General features: G+C 41.7%; 1 protein-coding gene across 4 annotated transcripts in view; it reads left to right on the top strand.

Annotated features, from left to right (window-relative positions):
* Window positions 1–2,355: 2,355 nt before the first annotated feature.
* The window catches only part of CRTAC1 (cartilage acidic protein 1), a 31,717-nt gene continuing 17,368 nt past the window's right edge, over window positions 2,356–16,704 (top strand). For 3 of the 4 annotated variants that reach the window (XM_087964736.1, XM_026675932.2, XM_087964735.1), the window contains exons 1-2: window positions 2,356–2,514; window positions 8,867–9,069. In XM_087964736.1, the coding sequence (XP_087820862.1) occupies window positions 2,461–2,514; window positions 8,867–9,069 (257 nt within the window). In that variant the 5' untranslated portion in view covers window positions 2,356–2,460. The remainder of the gene's footprint in view (window positions 2,515–8,866; window positions 9,070–16,704) is intronic. The other variant, XM_087964737.1, reaches the window with a different exon arrangement.

The following is a 16,704-nucleotide window of genomic DNA, read 5'->3' as shown; positions in this document are numbered from 1 at the left end:
AAGCTAACACTACAATACTATTGTTTTTGCTACAGCAGATTAATGAGCTAGCCCCTTGGTAATCACATGTTTTTTTTCATAATATGTAAGAGTGGAATGTCTGATGGCTAGATTAGAAGTGGGGAAAGATCAGTGACTCTGCATATGGTTAAAACTGCAGGGATATCTTTGAAAGGGCATATTATTATCTGGTGCTTATGATTGTAAATTTACATCGCATACTTGTAAACAGAGAAGCAAATTTGGGTAAATAAGCATTGGCAGCTGACTGAATTACTTGCAAATGGAACTGTATTACAAAAGAGATAGTAGTTATATTTCACTCAAAGCTTCCAATATGATTGCTTCAGAAGTGAATGATCTGTTACTATTTCCATCGCATGTATTCAGCCACTGACATATTACACATCTGATCCATATATTTCTAATGTAAAAAGAAAAGAAAAAGAATTCTTATGCTGTACTTGAAACATCCTAAAGATGCCTTTTTTCTAAAAGGTATCATGTGATGTGGGAAATTATAACACATGAGGCATTATAATAGGGTGTCTGATGGTTTATGTGACTGAAAAAAGCAGTAATTAATTTTGCTATGCTATTGATATTACAGATGTGGGGTGCTATACTTACCCGCCATTAAACTCCATATTTGGTCAAGAAAATTAATGAGTTAGGTAGCAAAACAGCCTTCTAAGGATCAGGGATCTGTTCTGTTCTCGTGTTTTTATACCATGGCTATTTTCTTAGTTGATTTGTTTCTTCTGTGAAGTCCACTGGTCTTCAAAAGAGGCTTCACGTGGCACTGGTTGGACACATAATTCTGAAGAGGCATTCATTCTTCTCCCCAAAGTTCCTCTAGCAGCCGAGTTGTAGTACAGCCAATGCCCACATCGACTGGAACTGAAGGCAGCCATAATTCAACAGATCTAGTGATGCCAGGTTAGGAAAGGCTTTTCAATAGTAGCCACATATGTGGCCTCAAAGAATTCCTTCAAACACTCTTTTAACCCAATTGCGGTCTCCAGGAACGCTTGCTGTTTTTTGGCATCAGGAGACAATTTCAAAAACTCCAGATGAAAATGTTCCTATTCACCAGTTGCACTTTGGAAAGAGGGAACTGTGTCTCCAGTAGTGACCATTTCTACTTTGAGAACAGCAAACTATGGAGATCATAGAAAAACTGTGCTTCCAGCATCCTTAACCTAACTGTGTCACAGTATGATGCAGAGGCATTGAATAATATACCCTCCAACACAGAGAATCAAATCTAATGTACTTAGGCTGCCCAAAACAGAAAAGTCAAAAATAAAGGAACTGAAACATTTGCCTGGTTACTGGGCATGGTGGGCACAGTGCTGAGAATTTGGATATCAGGATTTGCCAAAGGAAGCAAGGACTCAGGAAGCAGACAGGCACCTTCCCTTCTGACCCTCAGGATGAAATTTATTCAGAGCCTGTTGCTTAAGGAAACCTCGGAGTAGCTGGGACAAAGGGAAGAGTGGAAACTTCAGCGAGCTCCACGGTCCTGCCTTCCACCTTTTCCTTTCTCTCTCGCTAACAGAGAAGAAGCCAAGTTTTCCCATCTTCAATCAACACGCGGCAACGGGTCATGGGTGGAGAAGATCATAGTGGGCAGAGGGGTGCTAGGACCAATAGGAAACGAGGCGGCGAGAGCGAATGTCCGGAGACTTTGGGCCCAGCGGAAGGGTATTGCCTGGGAGACGGGGCAGGGGAGTCGGGGGTTGTTACTGGAGGAGGCGCCGGCGCTGGGCCCCCAAGGCCCACCCCCTTCTTCCATCCTTGGGGTGCGAGGGTCCCCGGCGTTGTTCATTCTTGCACGCAACCTCTCCACTTTCCAGCCAGGGCACTTTTCCCCTGATCTTTTTCTTCACGTAAAAGAAACGGGATGGAAGCAGTCCGGTCAAAATTGGCTTCCAAAAAGGCGCAGGACAGGTGGTACCTGAGATACCCACGCCCCTCACTCAATATACGCTGCTCTTCTCTGTGGCCAAGGGTGCTGTCATCGGAGCAGTGTTGCTCCCTTGTAAAGGTTACACACCTGCTCTTGAAAGCTGCTTTCCCCCACCCCACCCCATGCGTGCACGGACACACACACACACACACACACACACACAAGCATACACAAGCCAGCTTCAGCGCCCGTCACAGTTTGGCTCCGTATTGATCGGCGCTGCCTGGCCGCGCTTCCCCTGCAATTCCAGGTAGTAAATCAGTGCCAGGCGACTCCACCTCCCGGCGTTGCCATTGGGCGCCTGCTGTGCTCGGGTCGCAGTGATTGGTCGCCTCGCGGGCACAAGCCTTTACATAAGAAGGCGCTCGCTCCGCTGACTTGATAGAGCCGGAGAGATACACATTCGCGCACGCCGGGACCGAAAAGAGCGGTGGCCGGAGAGCCACGACAAGCAGCCGCACGTGAAGAGGGCAGTCCGCCCGCTCCGGATGTTTCGCGGCCAGCTGGTAGGCATGGAGCTGCCCCGGCAATCCACCTGCCCGGTGAGTACAACTGTTTCCTGCCCTGCTGTGCCCAAGCCGACCGGAGCAAAGTTTTCCAAATTCCCGAAGAGATGGAGAAGAAAAGTTGCAGTGGGCGATTGATGCGGGGCGGGCGGCCTCGAGGCTATGTAAGCGTAGTCGAGTCTCACGGGAGACTGGCGGGTGGGATTTGGGGTTGAGGGGTGGGCTTCTGGGAGAAAGGGGGTGGGGAGGGGCCGTGTGAAGAAGCCCGGGCTTCGGAAACCAGGGAGTAAGGAGTGGAAATGAAGGCTCGCTAGATGGGATGGGGACGGGGAGGCACTTTTGTGCGCTGAAGGGGATGTGCTGAAGAGCCGCGGTGGAGACAGCTCCCGGCTGTCCAATGGCACGCTGGATCTTCTGAGCGGGGAGCCGTTTCTTGGAGTGCTCGCCTCCGGCAGCGAGCAAAAGCGGAGTGCCAAGGTGACTGCTGCTTTCCAGATTGCACTAGTGCTGCTGGTGGCGGCAGCTGCTAGGGGTGGCAATGCCAGGGTTGAGGTTGGCTCGATACCCTGCAGTTTGACATGGCCGAGGAAAGGCACGGTTCCAACTCTGAAGTGTAACTCTATGGGCCCCGGAGTTCTGGCTGCTTCCTGAAGATCTGATAGGTCTGGTTCCAAATTCTTTGATTTTATGGGGGAAAAGAATATCACTTGCCTGCGGTATTAATGCAGGATCTGGGTTAGGAATAGCAAACTCTGGAAAGACAGCAATGCAGACAAAGCCAGGAGCTTTTTTTTTCTTGTTAGTTGCTCCAGAAAAAACAAAACAAAAACAAAACAAAACAAAAAGCCAATTGGAACCAGAAGCAATACTTGGCCGTTACTGAAGCTCAAACCTGAATTTTATGATGTCAGTGCTTTTGATTGGTTGAACCCGTTTGCCCTCCTGCACTTTGGATAAGAATCTGGTGGGTTGGCATCTTGTGGCATTTCTTAACTAGGCTGATATCAGCACACGTCATTGGCTGAACAGACATGATGTCACCGAGGATACAGGAATGCGTTTGGACAACAACTCTGTGAACGAGTGATGTCACTAGTCTACAATGAGGCAGAAAACCCCTGTGTCACTGTGAGGCTTTTGGAGAAGCATCGATATTATATTGGTGATGTGGTTCTATAGGAGTTCAACTATCATTTAGAAAAATAGCAGAAAGTATGGAGCAGAAACTGCTTGCTAACGCGGAACAGCGGTCCACTTAAATCCTTGGTTCTGCTATGGCCGCTCATTTGAAAGTACAGGATTTGCCAGGAGAATGTGTCAACTGAGAAAATCACATGCAGTTTCTTCTCCCTTCCTCTGACCAATGGCAAGAAATCAAAGCATGCATTTATTAGGGGATTATTGCATAGTGTTAGAATGTTATGCAAATCCCAATTTCTTCCCGACAGAAGAAATCTGTTGTCATCAATCCTACTGGTTTCTGCATACATGGGTACAAATAGCAGTGTAATCAGCCACACCCTAAGAGATCATGAAAATCTTGGAAACATGCAGCTGCAGACATACCCTCTTGAAGCGCCTTCTCTCTAGTTTGACAATACATATCCCTGCTCCAAACACTATTTTTTAGAAGCTTTTCGTCCAGTCAGCATTTGGAAGCACATGACTAGAAAACTAGAAGACAACTACAAAAAGTGGGATTATTATCACAGTCTTTTGTTTTGGGGCAAATTTGCTGCAGCGCAGGTTCAGAATGGGCATTTTTGTCCACACGGCATTCTCTGTGTAAAGAGCAGACCCCTGGTATAATAAAAGATCATAAGGTATAGGGGCATGAAGTCAAGCAGATGATTTCCATCAATGTCCACAGCAAGAACAAAATGGCGTCCACTATTTTTTCCCCAGCTGCCAAGGACATCGAAAACCATATCCGTCCCTTGTAACATCTAAGACTGTTTTTGATCTTGGTTTGGTTCAAGAAGTAAGTGGATTCAATCTTGAATCCTCTTAACTTATCTGTATCTTCCACTTTCAGAGCCGACCCGAAGAGGCAAGGGAAGCGATCAAAAACAATATAGTAAGCAGCACATGAATGCCTTGCTTCAGTCCATTGCTTTTCTATACAGTCCTGTTTGAACATGAGGATGGAGAGGTGCTGCTTGCTTTTCCTTCATCATGTCATGCTGCTCTCTTGATACTTGAAGCCTTTCCATGGGCATCCGATAATGACTTCTGAAAGCATATCGGCAGTGATCACTGAATTGCCGCTTCCAACCTAGGAAGTAAAATCTTGAAACCCGAGAACAAAACAGGGGTAGGCAACCTTTGGAGTCCAGTAGACACGTTGGGAATTTTGAGTCATGTCATGAACAATATCACAAAATGGCCGCCATCGTCACAAAACTGTCAATTTTTAAAAAGACAAATGTGAAATTGATCCCCGCCACTCCTTTTGGCCTCAGCTTCCGATCCAAAATACTCTATTCCATGCCCAGCTTTACTTTTGGTTTGAGATTTTTTTGGGGTTCCAGGAGGTCCTTTTCTAAACAAAGCCCTGAGCTGCTATACCTGCCATTTTTGTTTTCTAAGTAAGTTAGAAAATCGTAGGTGACTTACAGGCACTCATAGAAATGATGCTGGAGGCTGATGTCTTGCTTTGCTATATGCCAACTTCTTGGTTCAATTTTTCACATGAAAAAGAAATAGTAATATCCACTGAGTAAGGGAACCCAGTAGCACTAAGGTTCACTAACTCACATTCATGAGTTTGTTGGTGTACAGGTAGTCCTCGCCTTACAACAGTTCATTTAGTGACTATTCAAAGTTACAATGCCATTGAAAAAAGTGTCTTATGACCATTTTTCACAACCGTTGCAGCATCCCCATGGTCATGTGATCAAAATTCAGATGCTTGACAACTGACTCATACTTATGACAGTTGCAGTGTCTCAGGATCATGTGATCACCTTTTACGACCTTCTGACAAGTAAAGTCAATGGGAGAGTCAGATTCACTTAACAGTCATGTTACCAACTTAACAACTGCAGTGATTCACTTAACAACTGTGTCAAAAAGATCATAAAATGTCTCACCTAGCAACAGAAATTTTGGTTTCAATTGAGGTCATAAGTCAAGGACTACCTGTACTTGGATGTTGTTTTGCTCAACCAGGACTAGAAACTTCAGCAGCCGACTTGGGGCTAGATCATGTATGGATTTAAGTGGAGATGATAACAATTACGCTAACTCACCCCTATCTGACACTCTTCAGATGTATTGGGGTCCAAATTCCAGTCATCCCGTCACATAGTGAGATGCGCTGGCTAAGGTTAATGAGAATTATGCTCCAATGTTTGGGAGCGGCTAAGCTACGCAAATGCCAGGCACAAAATTGAATAGATTTGTATTAGAATCTCTAGGAAAGTAGTGTATAAATTATAATGCAGAACCAATGCAAAAATGAAATTCGGGACTGGGGGTAAGATAAATTTTTAATCTGTGTGCCTTTTCCTGTGAAATACTTTATAGTGGCTATAACATATGATGAAATATAGGATCATGGTTCCTAATCAGCTTTCCTCAATAACTATTGGAAACTCTTCAAAATAGGCCTAAAAACAGAACTATTTCCCATATAAGGATTTTGTAATGTGTTCAGCAACTTTATCTGACAGGGCCAGGAGCATAAAAATCAGGTCTTCCAAGGTCCAAGGGGAAAGCTGAAGTCCCAGAAGAGGAAGAACAGAGGTTACAAGGATCAAGTACATTTTCTTCATTGCCTGCGCCCAGGTGCAAGCTCTGAGTGCATGTTTGTACGCGTTTAGGAAGGCAACTTAATTAATGGCCATTTCCCTAATGATCTATCTAGAAATGCACACTGATGTATGAGTTTAATTAGCTCAAGCCAAATGCTGGGAGTGCGACAGAAAAACACGTTGTCTTTGTCACCAGGCGCCTGTTACCATCCTATGTTTTTGGAAACTTATTTAATGAAGAGTTAATCTGTGCCTAAACTAGAGGATAGTATCAGCTACCGGCCTTGTATGATGGATTGTTCTTCTGTGGAAGAACACAAGAAAGATGCATTTGCTCTTGTACTTCCTACCTGGTCATTTGACCTATAGATACCTATGAATGGCTCCTTCATTGTTTCTAAAGCGAATAGGTAGAGTTTTTCTTGATGAGAGGACCGAACCTGATAGCTCCTATATTATTGCATCATAACTATTCATAGTAATCATTATTAATTGCAATTATATGCACCCAGGGCCTCCTCTCTTATATAATGGGAATAACCAAGTTTACTAAGGCTTTTCGGTTTTTATTTTGGGTAGGTTTCTTATATTTCAGGCCACATCATGAATTCTGCAGCCCTAAATTCTATTGCAAAGCATAATGAAATAGATAAATTTCATCCACTGCCTCTTCAGAGAATAATTTTGAGCATATGGTAATTCCAGTGAAGTTATGGAAAGTCTTGGAGGCTTGCTGATCTTCGAGCAGGAGGAGAAAAAGTGTAGGACCTGCCTAGTCGTAGTACCATCTGCCTATCAGTGTAGGTAGAGTGGATACCCACCTCTGGCTTTGGATTCAGCAGGAAGATTTGCAAGAGCTTACCTTGAGATATGTTTTGTATAAGTGTTAATACCACAGGGTACTGCTAAGAGGGGTTAGAAGAGTCCCAAAAGGCCAATAATAGAACTAATGAGTTATTATCTGTAGAAATGTTCACAAGACAGATTACCTATTCCATAGTGCATTTTGACAGCCTTCTTATTCCCACAATCAGGGTGGATAAAACATGATGAAACGATGGGCTTCTCCCCCTTCACACTTTCATTCCAAGGGACTTTAAAGGGACTATTGATTCTAACCTACAATACTGATTATAAGAATACTCCAAACTGACAGCCCTGGCCGGGGGAGGAAAGATAGTTATTAACATAAGATATAAGCGTTTTCATATGCGGATACTGACAGCATGAAGAAGTGCTTTTTTTCTTGCTAAGCTTTAACTACTCTTGTTGTGTTTCCAAATGAGGGGGAAAGAGGTTCATCTGTTTTAAGGATTAACGAATCTCACGGCAAAATGCCCTTTTCATGAAGTAAAGGAGGCTATCCTATCTCAGAGTCTACCTTGAACTGAAAGGTGATTTCTGGCACAAGATGCTTTATTTGCTGCCATCTTTTCTTTTCTTTTCTTTTCTTTTCACATGGACTACTCCATAGGAGAGATCAACAGACATTCTGTGGAAGTGTTTTAATATTGAGAAGATCCTGCCTCAAGAAGCAGACTAGATGGTCCTCAGGATTGTTTGATCTTCATCAGAGTTACTGGAAAGTTATAAAGCAGAGTGTGATCAACTTAAAACAGAAGCATGATGTTATTAAAATACTTGCTCACAATCACTGCATTTGGGTTTAATTCTACACTATGTGCCTGATATTTTTTATAGATTCTTTCCCTCCCATCTTCTAGCTCAGGCTAAGCGCAAAATCAGCTCCTACTCTTTGATGGAATCAAAGGAGAGAGAGGTAACATTCTTATTGAAGGAATGAATTAAGGTCCTTTCTCTTCCTTTTAATTCTGATGAATGAATGTGAGACCTAATGGTCTAACCTAGTGTATTTTTGTTTCTCTTCAGCAGGGATGTGGAACTCTGAAGCTAATATGGTTTCACATCCCAGAGTGAATTCTGAGACAGCTGAATTGACTTTCAGTCCTGAAACTAGATGTTTGGTACAAACTATAGTGTCAGCACATCCTGTTCTTCACAACAGCTGAAATTTTCCATAAATCTAGCATTCCAATGCTTCCTCCCTAAGCTTAGAAGGTTAAGAAGCAGAAGTTTCCTGCCCACACTAGAGTAAAAAAACAACATCTTTATTGGTACTTGAGCATTAGGCAATTGCTGACCAATCCAGCACCAAACCAAAGTCTTCAAAAGTGCTTGCCCAATTCTGCAAGGGGTGGCAGCAATGCTACCCCTAAGAATTTATCAGGATGGTTATATCAGATCCCTGCCAATGCTTATCTGCATGGGTAAGTAGCAGTGAAATGGGCAAAACAAGCTAGATTTTGAGTCATGTTCACATAATGGTTAGAATGCAGTACTGCAGGCAACTTTGAGCCTGGAGTTCAATACTGATTAGCTCAAGATTGATATAGCCTTCCATCCGGACCCAGATTGTTGGGGGCAATATGCTGACATTTGTAAACCAACCAGTGAGTGCTGTTAAGCAGTACGAAGCAGTATACAAGTCTTAAGTGCTATTACTATTGCTATTTTCTATAGTGTTATGATCTGTTACGGAATTCCTGCATTAAAAAAAAAAAATCCCAGTTACTGAGTGAATGGGTGATGTAGCCACATGCTTCTCTTTATAGGTGCCAAGGTTGCTGCTACTGCTGTTGTGGAGCCTGGTTCTGCCTTGGCCTGGTGAAGGATCCCAGCGCAGTAAACCCATGTTCACAGCAGTCACGGATCAAATCCTTCCCCCTGACTATGACAGCAACCCAATTCAACTCAACTATGGTGTGGCTGTGACTGATGCAGACCGGGATGGAGACTTCGAGATTATCGTGGCTGGGTGGGTACCAAGGAAAATGCTAAGTATCGCTAGATGCATGGGAAGTTGAGGAGGGAGATGCTGCCACCCCACAAGGAGACATATTTGAGGAGAAAGAATAGCCTAGAGTTAAGAGGATGCAAGGCAGATGATTACATCCCAAAAGCTGGTTTCATACAAAAGGCTAAAAACACAGTGTAGTCTATTATTATTATTATTATTATTAATATTATTATTATTACATTTATATATTGCCTTTCTCACAATCTCCAGCTTCTCTGGGCAGTTTGGCTAACTGCCATACGGTATGTGAATTCATCCAAAGTAAGAATCAAATATATAGATTTGTTTGTAAGCCATGCCCAACTATTATTTATTTTCATCATGGAATATTGAACAAGCTATAATGGTCCAAGTTACATATAAGAAAAGCCCTAAATCACCTTGTAATCACAATGGCTGGATGCGTATGTTATATTAATACAAAACTAAACAAATTACATTAAAATTTAATACAGTGAATTTAATACAGTGTGAATTCGGACCCTGTTTCTCAGAAGAACGTGGACACTGCTATGTTTGTGGGGTTGTACAAATGTCCTGGACTAAAACTAACATTCCCAGTTAGTGGGAATTGGTTTTGCTGGTTGGGGCCTATGAGAAATGTCTTTGGAAACCTCTGAAGGGCATTAAATTGGGGAAGGCTGTAAAAGGAAGAAAAAAGTATACATGTTCATACTCTACTTTGCTCTTAGAACATGTGAAGATTGATATGGATCCTCTGGAATAAGCCAAAAATAACATCTGTGCAATGATTCGATTCCAGATGTGTATGTGGGTTTTCAATGGAACTGTACAGTTACATCCTCAAAGCTTACAGCTTAAACTGTCTCCTGCATCACTTCCCTGATTAACTGCCTCTGCCAGTAGCCTTCTCAGCTCTCACCCAGCTTACCCAACCTGTCCAGGGTGCAATCATGACCTAGGAGGTAGGGGCCAGACGGGGCTGTCTCTTTATACCTGGCCACTGCTAGTATAACTTGGACTGTCATAAAACATGTCTCGAGCTGGAAAGAACCTATATCTATTGAAAAGCTCTTCTGTCTAGGATTTCCTGGAAAACAGAGAAATTGTTTCTGTAACCACATTCATTTCACCAAGCCTTCTCTATCTCTTCTTGGCCTTGATTTTTCCTAGCTCTTTCTAAGTTGTTTTCCATCTATTCATATCATCCCTATATAGCAGGAAGACAGGGTAGCAAGTCTGCTTTAAACACGTGGACTGCTAGGGCCATAGTTTTAGAGCCCCAAAATTTTCTGTTTCATCCCCACTGGGCTACTAGGGACCTCAGCTGCCTGAAGTTGAATTCTGTCTCAGTGATCTTCCAGGATCTTTCACTGACAGATTCATATCTGCATGGCTAGCAATTTTTCATTTGGATTCATCAGTATGGCACCTCTTCTAAGGTTGCTCATATCAGTAAAACATTTAACTGCTCCACAAACTGTAGTCCACTTGCTGCTACACTGGCTCTATGGAAGAGCAGTCTTCAGCCTTACTGAATGATCACAGAGAAGAAGCCACCCAGAATGGATGGGCAAGCTGTTCCTCAAACATTTATTTTCTTCATGTCCTGAGAGACATACAGTACCTGGAATAGAGGGTCCCAGTGTTTTTTAAAAAAAGACCTAAGCCATAAAGAATCAAGACTGGGCCTGGAAGCCAACTGGGAACCAAAACAGCCTTGTAAGATAACTGTTACTCTGCTGCACTGTACTCTGTTGTTTTCAATGGTCACCCATAGAGCATATTTCAATCTATCCAGATGACTAGGTCATCAATCACTATACAGGTAGCTGTTGATTTACAACACTTAATTTAGTGACCATTCAAAGTTACAATGGCTTTGAAAAACAACCGTAAGTCCCTTTTTTCAAAGCCATTTTCAAAGTTTGTTTTTTTTCAAAAAAAGGGACTTATGGCTGTTTTTCCACACATATGACCACAGCAGCATCTCCATGGTCACATGATCAAAATTCAGATGCTTGGCAATTGACTCATATTTATGTCCGTTGCTGTGTCTCAAGGTCATGTGAGCACTTTTGCAATCTTCTGACAAGCCATGTCAATGGAAAAATCAGATTTACTTAACAACTGTGTTACTAACTTAACAATTGCAGTGATTCACTTAACAACTGTGGCAAGAAAGATAATCAAATGGGGCAAAATTCACTCAAGTGTTTCACTTAACAAATGTTTCACTTAGCAGCAGAAATTTGGGGTTCAGTTGAGGTTGTAAGTCAAGGACTACCTGTAGTTGGAACCTATTTCTAGCCTCTAGGCACCAGGTCAAAGCTGTTACTATATCTCTTTCTTGGCTGAAGTGGAGCCATACAGTCATAGTCGTACTGATAACACCCCACTTCAGACTAAAGAATGACCTCTCTCCATAGTTTCATATATATGCTAAAAAGAATGCAAGACAAGACTTGACCTCTCTTCCCCCATCAACATTCATTTCTCCAATTTTGAACCCACCTTAATTAGCTAACCTTTCAGGTTGAGGAACTTTTTCCTCTCAATTCTTCATGCTGACTTTCCCCAACCTAATGGCCTCCAGTAGTGTTGTAATGACAGCTTCTAGAATTTTCCTGCCTGGAGATTCTGAGAATTGTAATCCCAATGTAACTGGAAAATTTGGTTGGGGAATGCTGCTTTATACAGAGGCTGTGATCCTTGGAACCCATATTATCAGAGGTGGGATTCTATCAGTTCGCACCTATTCGCTAGTTGTGGTCGTTAACATTCTAAGCAGTAGAATGTTCTAGTAGAATGGTTGTTAACATTCTAAGCAGTTCAGAGAACTGGTTGTTAGAAGAAATGACTGGCCTAATCCTGTAAGGAAGGCAGGAAGGAAACATTCTGGTGTTGCTTACAGAAACTGCCTCTCTGTTAACCCTTATTACATTCTTGGCAGGACTAGACTTCCTGTCTCAGAAACTTCTCTGGAGTTTTTTTTCCCCTCCTTTGCTGGTACTTTCCTTGTGTGGAGTGACCATTCAAAGTTACAATGGCACTGAAAAAAGTGACCTATGACCATTTTTCACACGTATGACTGTTGCAACATCCCCACAGTCGTGAGAGGCCAGGCAAGGAGATGCATGCCTCGATGTGAGTGATATTGAGTTGGCCACATCCAGCCAATAACATGACCACCAAGCCATGCCCACCACCTAAGCCCCAGAACCAGTTGTTAAAAATTTTGAATCCCACTCCTGCATATTATCTTATTAAGCTTAGAAAACTATGGAGAGACAGGTATTTCTCATAGGTGAGAAAAGTTTAGGCAAGTCAAGAGATGTGGAAGAGTGCCCTGGTTTGACCTGAAGAAAAACAAACTTTCTCTCGCTCTGAGGAGAGGCAACCTTCTCTCTCGCTCTTCTGACAGACCCGGTGTGCACCTTGACATTGTGTTAATTGGCTGAAGCAGAGTGAGAGAGGGCTTCATCGCATTATTGACAGTGTGCTTGGCTTGAGTTGGTGCACAGGAGTGAGCAGGCATTCAGCTGTGTGCTCCTTGCATCCCTAATCTGACAGTCCCTTGAAGAGGAAGGATAGAAGGAAATGGAAACCAGCCTGGCCAGCTGCTCAAAGAGAAACGGCATGTTTTGCCTTTAGGGTGATCATGGTGGACACGCCTTGACAAATGTGCATATGGAGAAGTGGAAGTTTCCCATGAATGAGCAATCAGGAATGTGTTCATACTTGCCAGGGCTACTTTAATGTATCATTAAGAAGAGGCATGTTATCACACAGGAAACAATACCTTATTCATTTATCACATTTTTAAACATCACACCTCCCTCACAAAGGGACCCTATGTTAGAACGGTATGAGTTCAGCTCTTAAAGGATCCTCATAATCTCTATCTAGGAATTCTATAATCCTTTTAAGAACAAATAAGTATCAGATAATGAACTGAGTATTCTGGCTAGGCTGTTGTCACAGCCTAGTCAGCTCACTGGCTTCCCGAACCTGCTGCCCCTCCAGCTGTTGGACTGTGGTGCCTCACTCTAGTAGTTAGGAATGATAAGGGCTCCAAATCGGGAGAAATCAATTCTAATTCTCAAATATTACTAAAAGAAATTAATAGTCCCTTCTGGATGATTGTAAGTGATGCATTAACACAAGGAGACTAAAAACTGGGCTGCACACCTCATATTTAACAATATTGCAATTACTTAAAATAATGATGATGGATAATCCTTGTAAATGATCTGAAAGTGTGGGAATCAGCATTTCTCCCAATTTTACTGACTACAAAGTTAGGTTTCCTAAGATTTGTAGGCTTCTTTACAGGATATCCATCCTGCAGTTTTCCTTAATTTTGCCCCCTCTAGATATTCCAAATAACAAATCCATAAGATCCATTCAATGTATGATTGGAAAATATGGGGAATATAGTTAAAAACATCTTGAGAGTGCCCAAATGGTTGTAGTTTCCCGCCCAAAAATGGTGTTTAAGTGCCTTGTGGTACAATCCTATAACTGCTAGCCAGAATGCCAATTCAACCAAATTCACTGGGAATGATAGAAGTGATCATCCACTTGGGGGGGGACTTTTTACAATAAGATATTCCTCTGGGTAAGAATTATATTCAACCTGTTGCTGATTAATCCCTGATTGCTTCAATTTCTGAGAGGGAACTATACCTGGCAAACTTATTAATCTATGTGTTCACCTGAATCCATCCATCCTTTTTTATTCCCGTCGTTCCTCTGACCTTCCTTCATGGATGTGCATTCCAGACGCGACATCTCCATCACTCTGTCCTAAACTGTCACCACATTGTTAGTATTCTTACTAAAGTAGAAACATCGTGCTAGTTCTTTAGTTATGGCCTTAACAGAGGCAAGCAGAGCAACTGGAGACTCTTTCTGAGCAATGATTTATTTGTAGCCTGAAAAGGACTTATTTCTGCTTTTGCTACACTCCCTCACAATTTTGCATTATAATTGCTCCCCCCAAACATGCACACATACATCTTTAGGTCACAATAGTGACTTCTTTGGTATTTAGGCTTAAAGCCCCTTGACAGAATTGGAATGGAATACAATAAAAACAAAAGAGAATGTTATCACATATTTAAAAGGCAATACATTAAAAAAAACAATAACACTAATAAATAAATCACCTAAATCCCTGACAGGGCAAAAAACAATTGTAATGTGGTAGTGAAGATACAACGTCACTTTTGTGGAAGGGGCATTTGATCAAAGCAGAGATCTTGGCAGGCTGGCACACAAGAGGCCATACAAGCTATAGAGGCCCTGGGTGCAGCATATTCCCATGCCAGGGCACTCAAAACCCATACCTTGGGTTTCCTAGTTTAAGAATGAGAACTATGTTAGAACTGCTGCCACCAGAAGATGGTCTATGCAAAGTTTGCAAGCATCATTTGCAGATCTCATATACCCAATATTTCTAAGTTCCTTTTGATATTGCTCTTAATAAAGGATAACAAAGCATCTCATTCAGCCATGGGCTGCAGCTGCCCATATTAATACAGCTTTATGTCACAGAGTGCAACCTTTTGCAGGATTTTTGCAGGAAAATTCCCCCCCTAGGATTGCCAATGCTATGCTTTCTAATATAGTACATTTAAAATCTTGCAATGGTTACATAATTTAGAATATCATTCTGAAAGAGATGCTAGAACAACCCAAAACAATATTAAGCCAGGCATGTGGCTTTTATTACATGTAAGTTTCTTTCCCACTTTCTATTTTCATATTCTTTCTAGAAGAAGAATATGGGAGATCTTGGAGTTATTCAAGTAGTTGAAGATTCCAAGAGGCAATTATATCATTATATATATAATAATTTCAGCCATAATATAAACTACAGTGTTTTCTGCATCTACTTTTATTAAAGGTTGAAGAACACACACACACACACACACACACACACACACACACACACATACACCTTAAAATAGAGGATTGTCATGTTTTCTGAAGGCAGTTTTTCCTACTTTCCTACCAAGTCCCCACTTCAAAACACACCTAGAACAGTAGCCAAAATGTGTTACTAAGGGCATTTCATAGATCCCCTGACACATAAAATTCAGCCTCTGATGCAGGCTTGGCCTTTTGCATTAATTGGTTTCTTGAAAGGCTCCCCTGTTGATCTCCTTTGAGGACAGATATTTTCCCCTGGGTTTTCAAATAGGGCCCTCAACGTTTTACCAAATTCTGTTTTTATTACTAGCTACCAGGACTCTCCTCCTTCCCTCGTCCCCTGTTGTATTTTTTCTCTGTGCTGTACATTTTCAGCCTTAGCAAACTCTATGCTAACCACATTAGAGTCACACATCATTAGCTGCCAGATGAAACCACTCAGGCGTTTCTGCAACTTTGCATTGTGTGATGTTAACATGGATGGATGTCTCAAAGAATTCAGAACTCTCCCTTAATCAAGCAAGCAAAATTCTACACAACTAGAGGAAGGGTATACTTTGGCCAAATCCATTAATAAGACAGATAAGTATTCTATAAAAGCAGTATTCTTGATCTGATACTGCAGTAATTTAGGTTTGTGTCAGTTCTGTATCAGAGATCTTCCCAGTATCTCTTCCTGACAAGGGCTTTAGGTCAAACCCATGTAATATGCCTTTTAACAAAACAGCCCAGATAAATCCTGATTCCTGAATAGGAGGAGAAACTTCTATTTGCATCTTGCATACATTAGTTGTCTGAAATAAGATAAGAAAGAAATTTCTTTTGGGCCTTTACCATTTGGTTTCCATTTTCCTGAGAAGCCCCAGTGGTGCCTGACTTAATCCCCAAATCCTTCAGCATGTCAGAAAAGATTTAGAAAAGGAACTTCATCTCTATAAATATAGGAAACACAAAATCCAGCCCTTCTTCTTTAACCTATTTTTCCCAATGAATCTCACTGATCTGAAGAAGGAAGAAGGGAACAGTATAAGCTATGTGGAAAAACAAAATGATTTCAACACACATAACTATAACATTTTTATGTGCATTTGTATTGCATTGGAGGAAAAAATAGACTTTCCTGATTTTTTTTAAAAATATAATCCTAAACTCCATAAGCATCATTCCTCCTGAACTTTGTACTTTGTCATATGAAGGGTTTTAATCAACTTTGGTGAATTATGTGTCTTGAAATCTTACCGGATTAATGTATTAACTCTGTACTTCAAAGCATTTTTATAAATGTGTGATGTTGTTCAGCAGACACGAGGAAAACAATGGCTCTATTCCTTTTTCTCTGTTGACTTTTTCTCACAAAATAGGACAGTTTTTTGGAAAGGTAGCTATGGCAGTTGCTGAGAGCCTTGTGACTCATTAAAATCTAACAAATCCATTATGGCAGAAAAGAGGCAGGGAGGTGATTAATCCAGTGTGCTAGAACTCAGCCTGAGTTACTGGCTTCTTAATAAGGCAGAGCGGTGCAAATGATAAGAAAATATGGAAAGCATATTGGTTCCCACCACTGTTCTCTTCATTAAAGTCCATTCCTTTCTCTTCTCCAAGAAGATATTGGGAATGCTTGGTTGCCTAATTGAGGAACTACATTACAGCAGTAGAAAAACTTCACTTTGATAGGGAAAAAAAAAGAGAAAAACT

The sequence above is a fragment of the Notechis scutatus genome, chromosome 4 (assembly GCF_049901735.1).
Source record: "Notechis scutatus isolate UNSWTSFEM ecotype Mainland chromosome 4, rNotScu1.2, whole genome shotgun sequence".
In the NCBI taxonomy this organism is placed as follows: Eukaryota; Metazoa; Chordata; class Lepidosauria; order Squamata; family Elapidae; genus Notechis; species Notechis scutatus.
The sequence above is the reverse complement of the archived record's forward strand: the minus strand, read 5'-3'. Positions and strand labels throughout refer to the sequence as shown.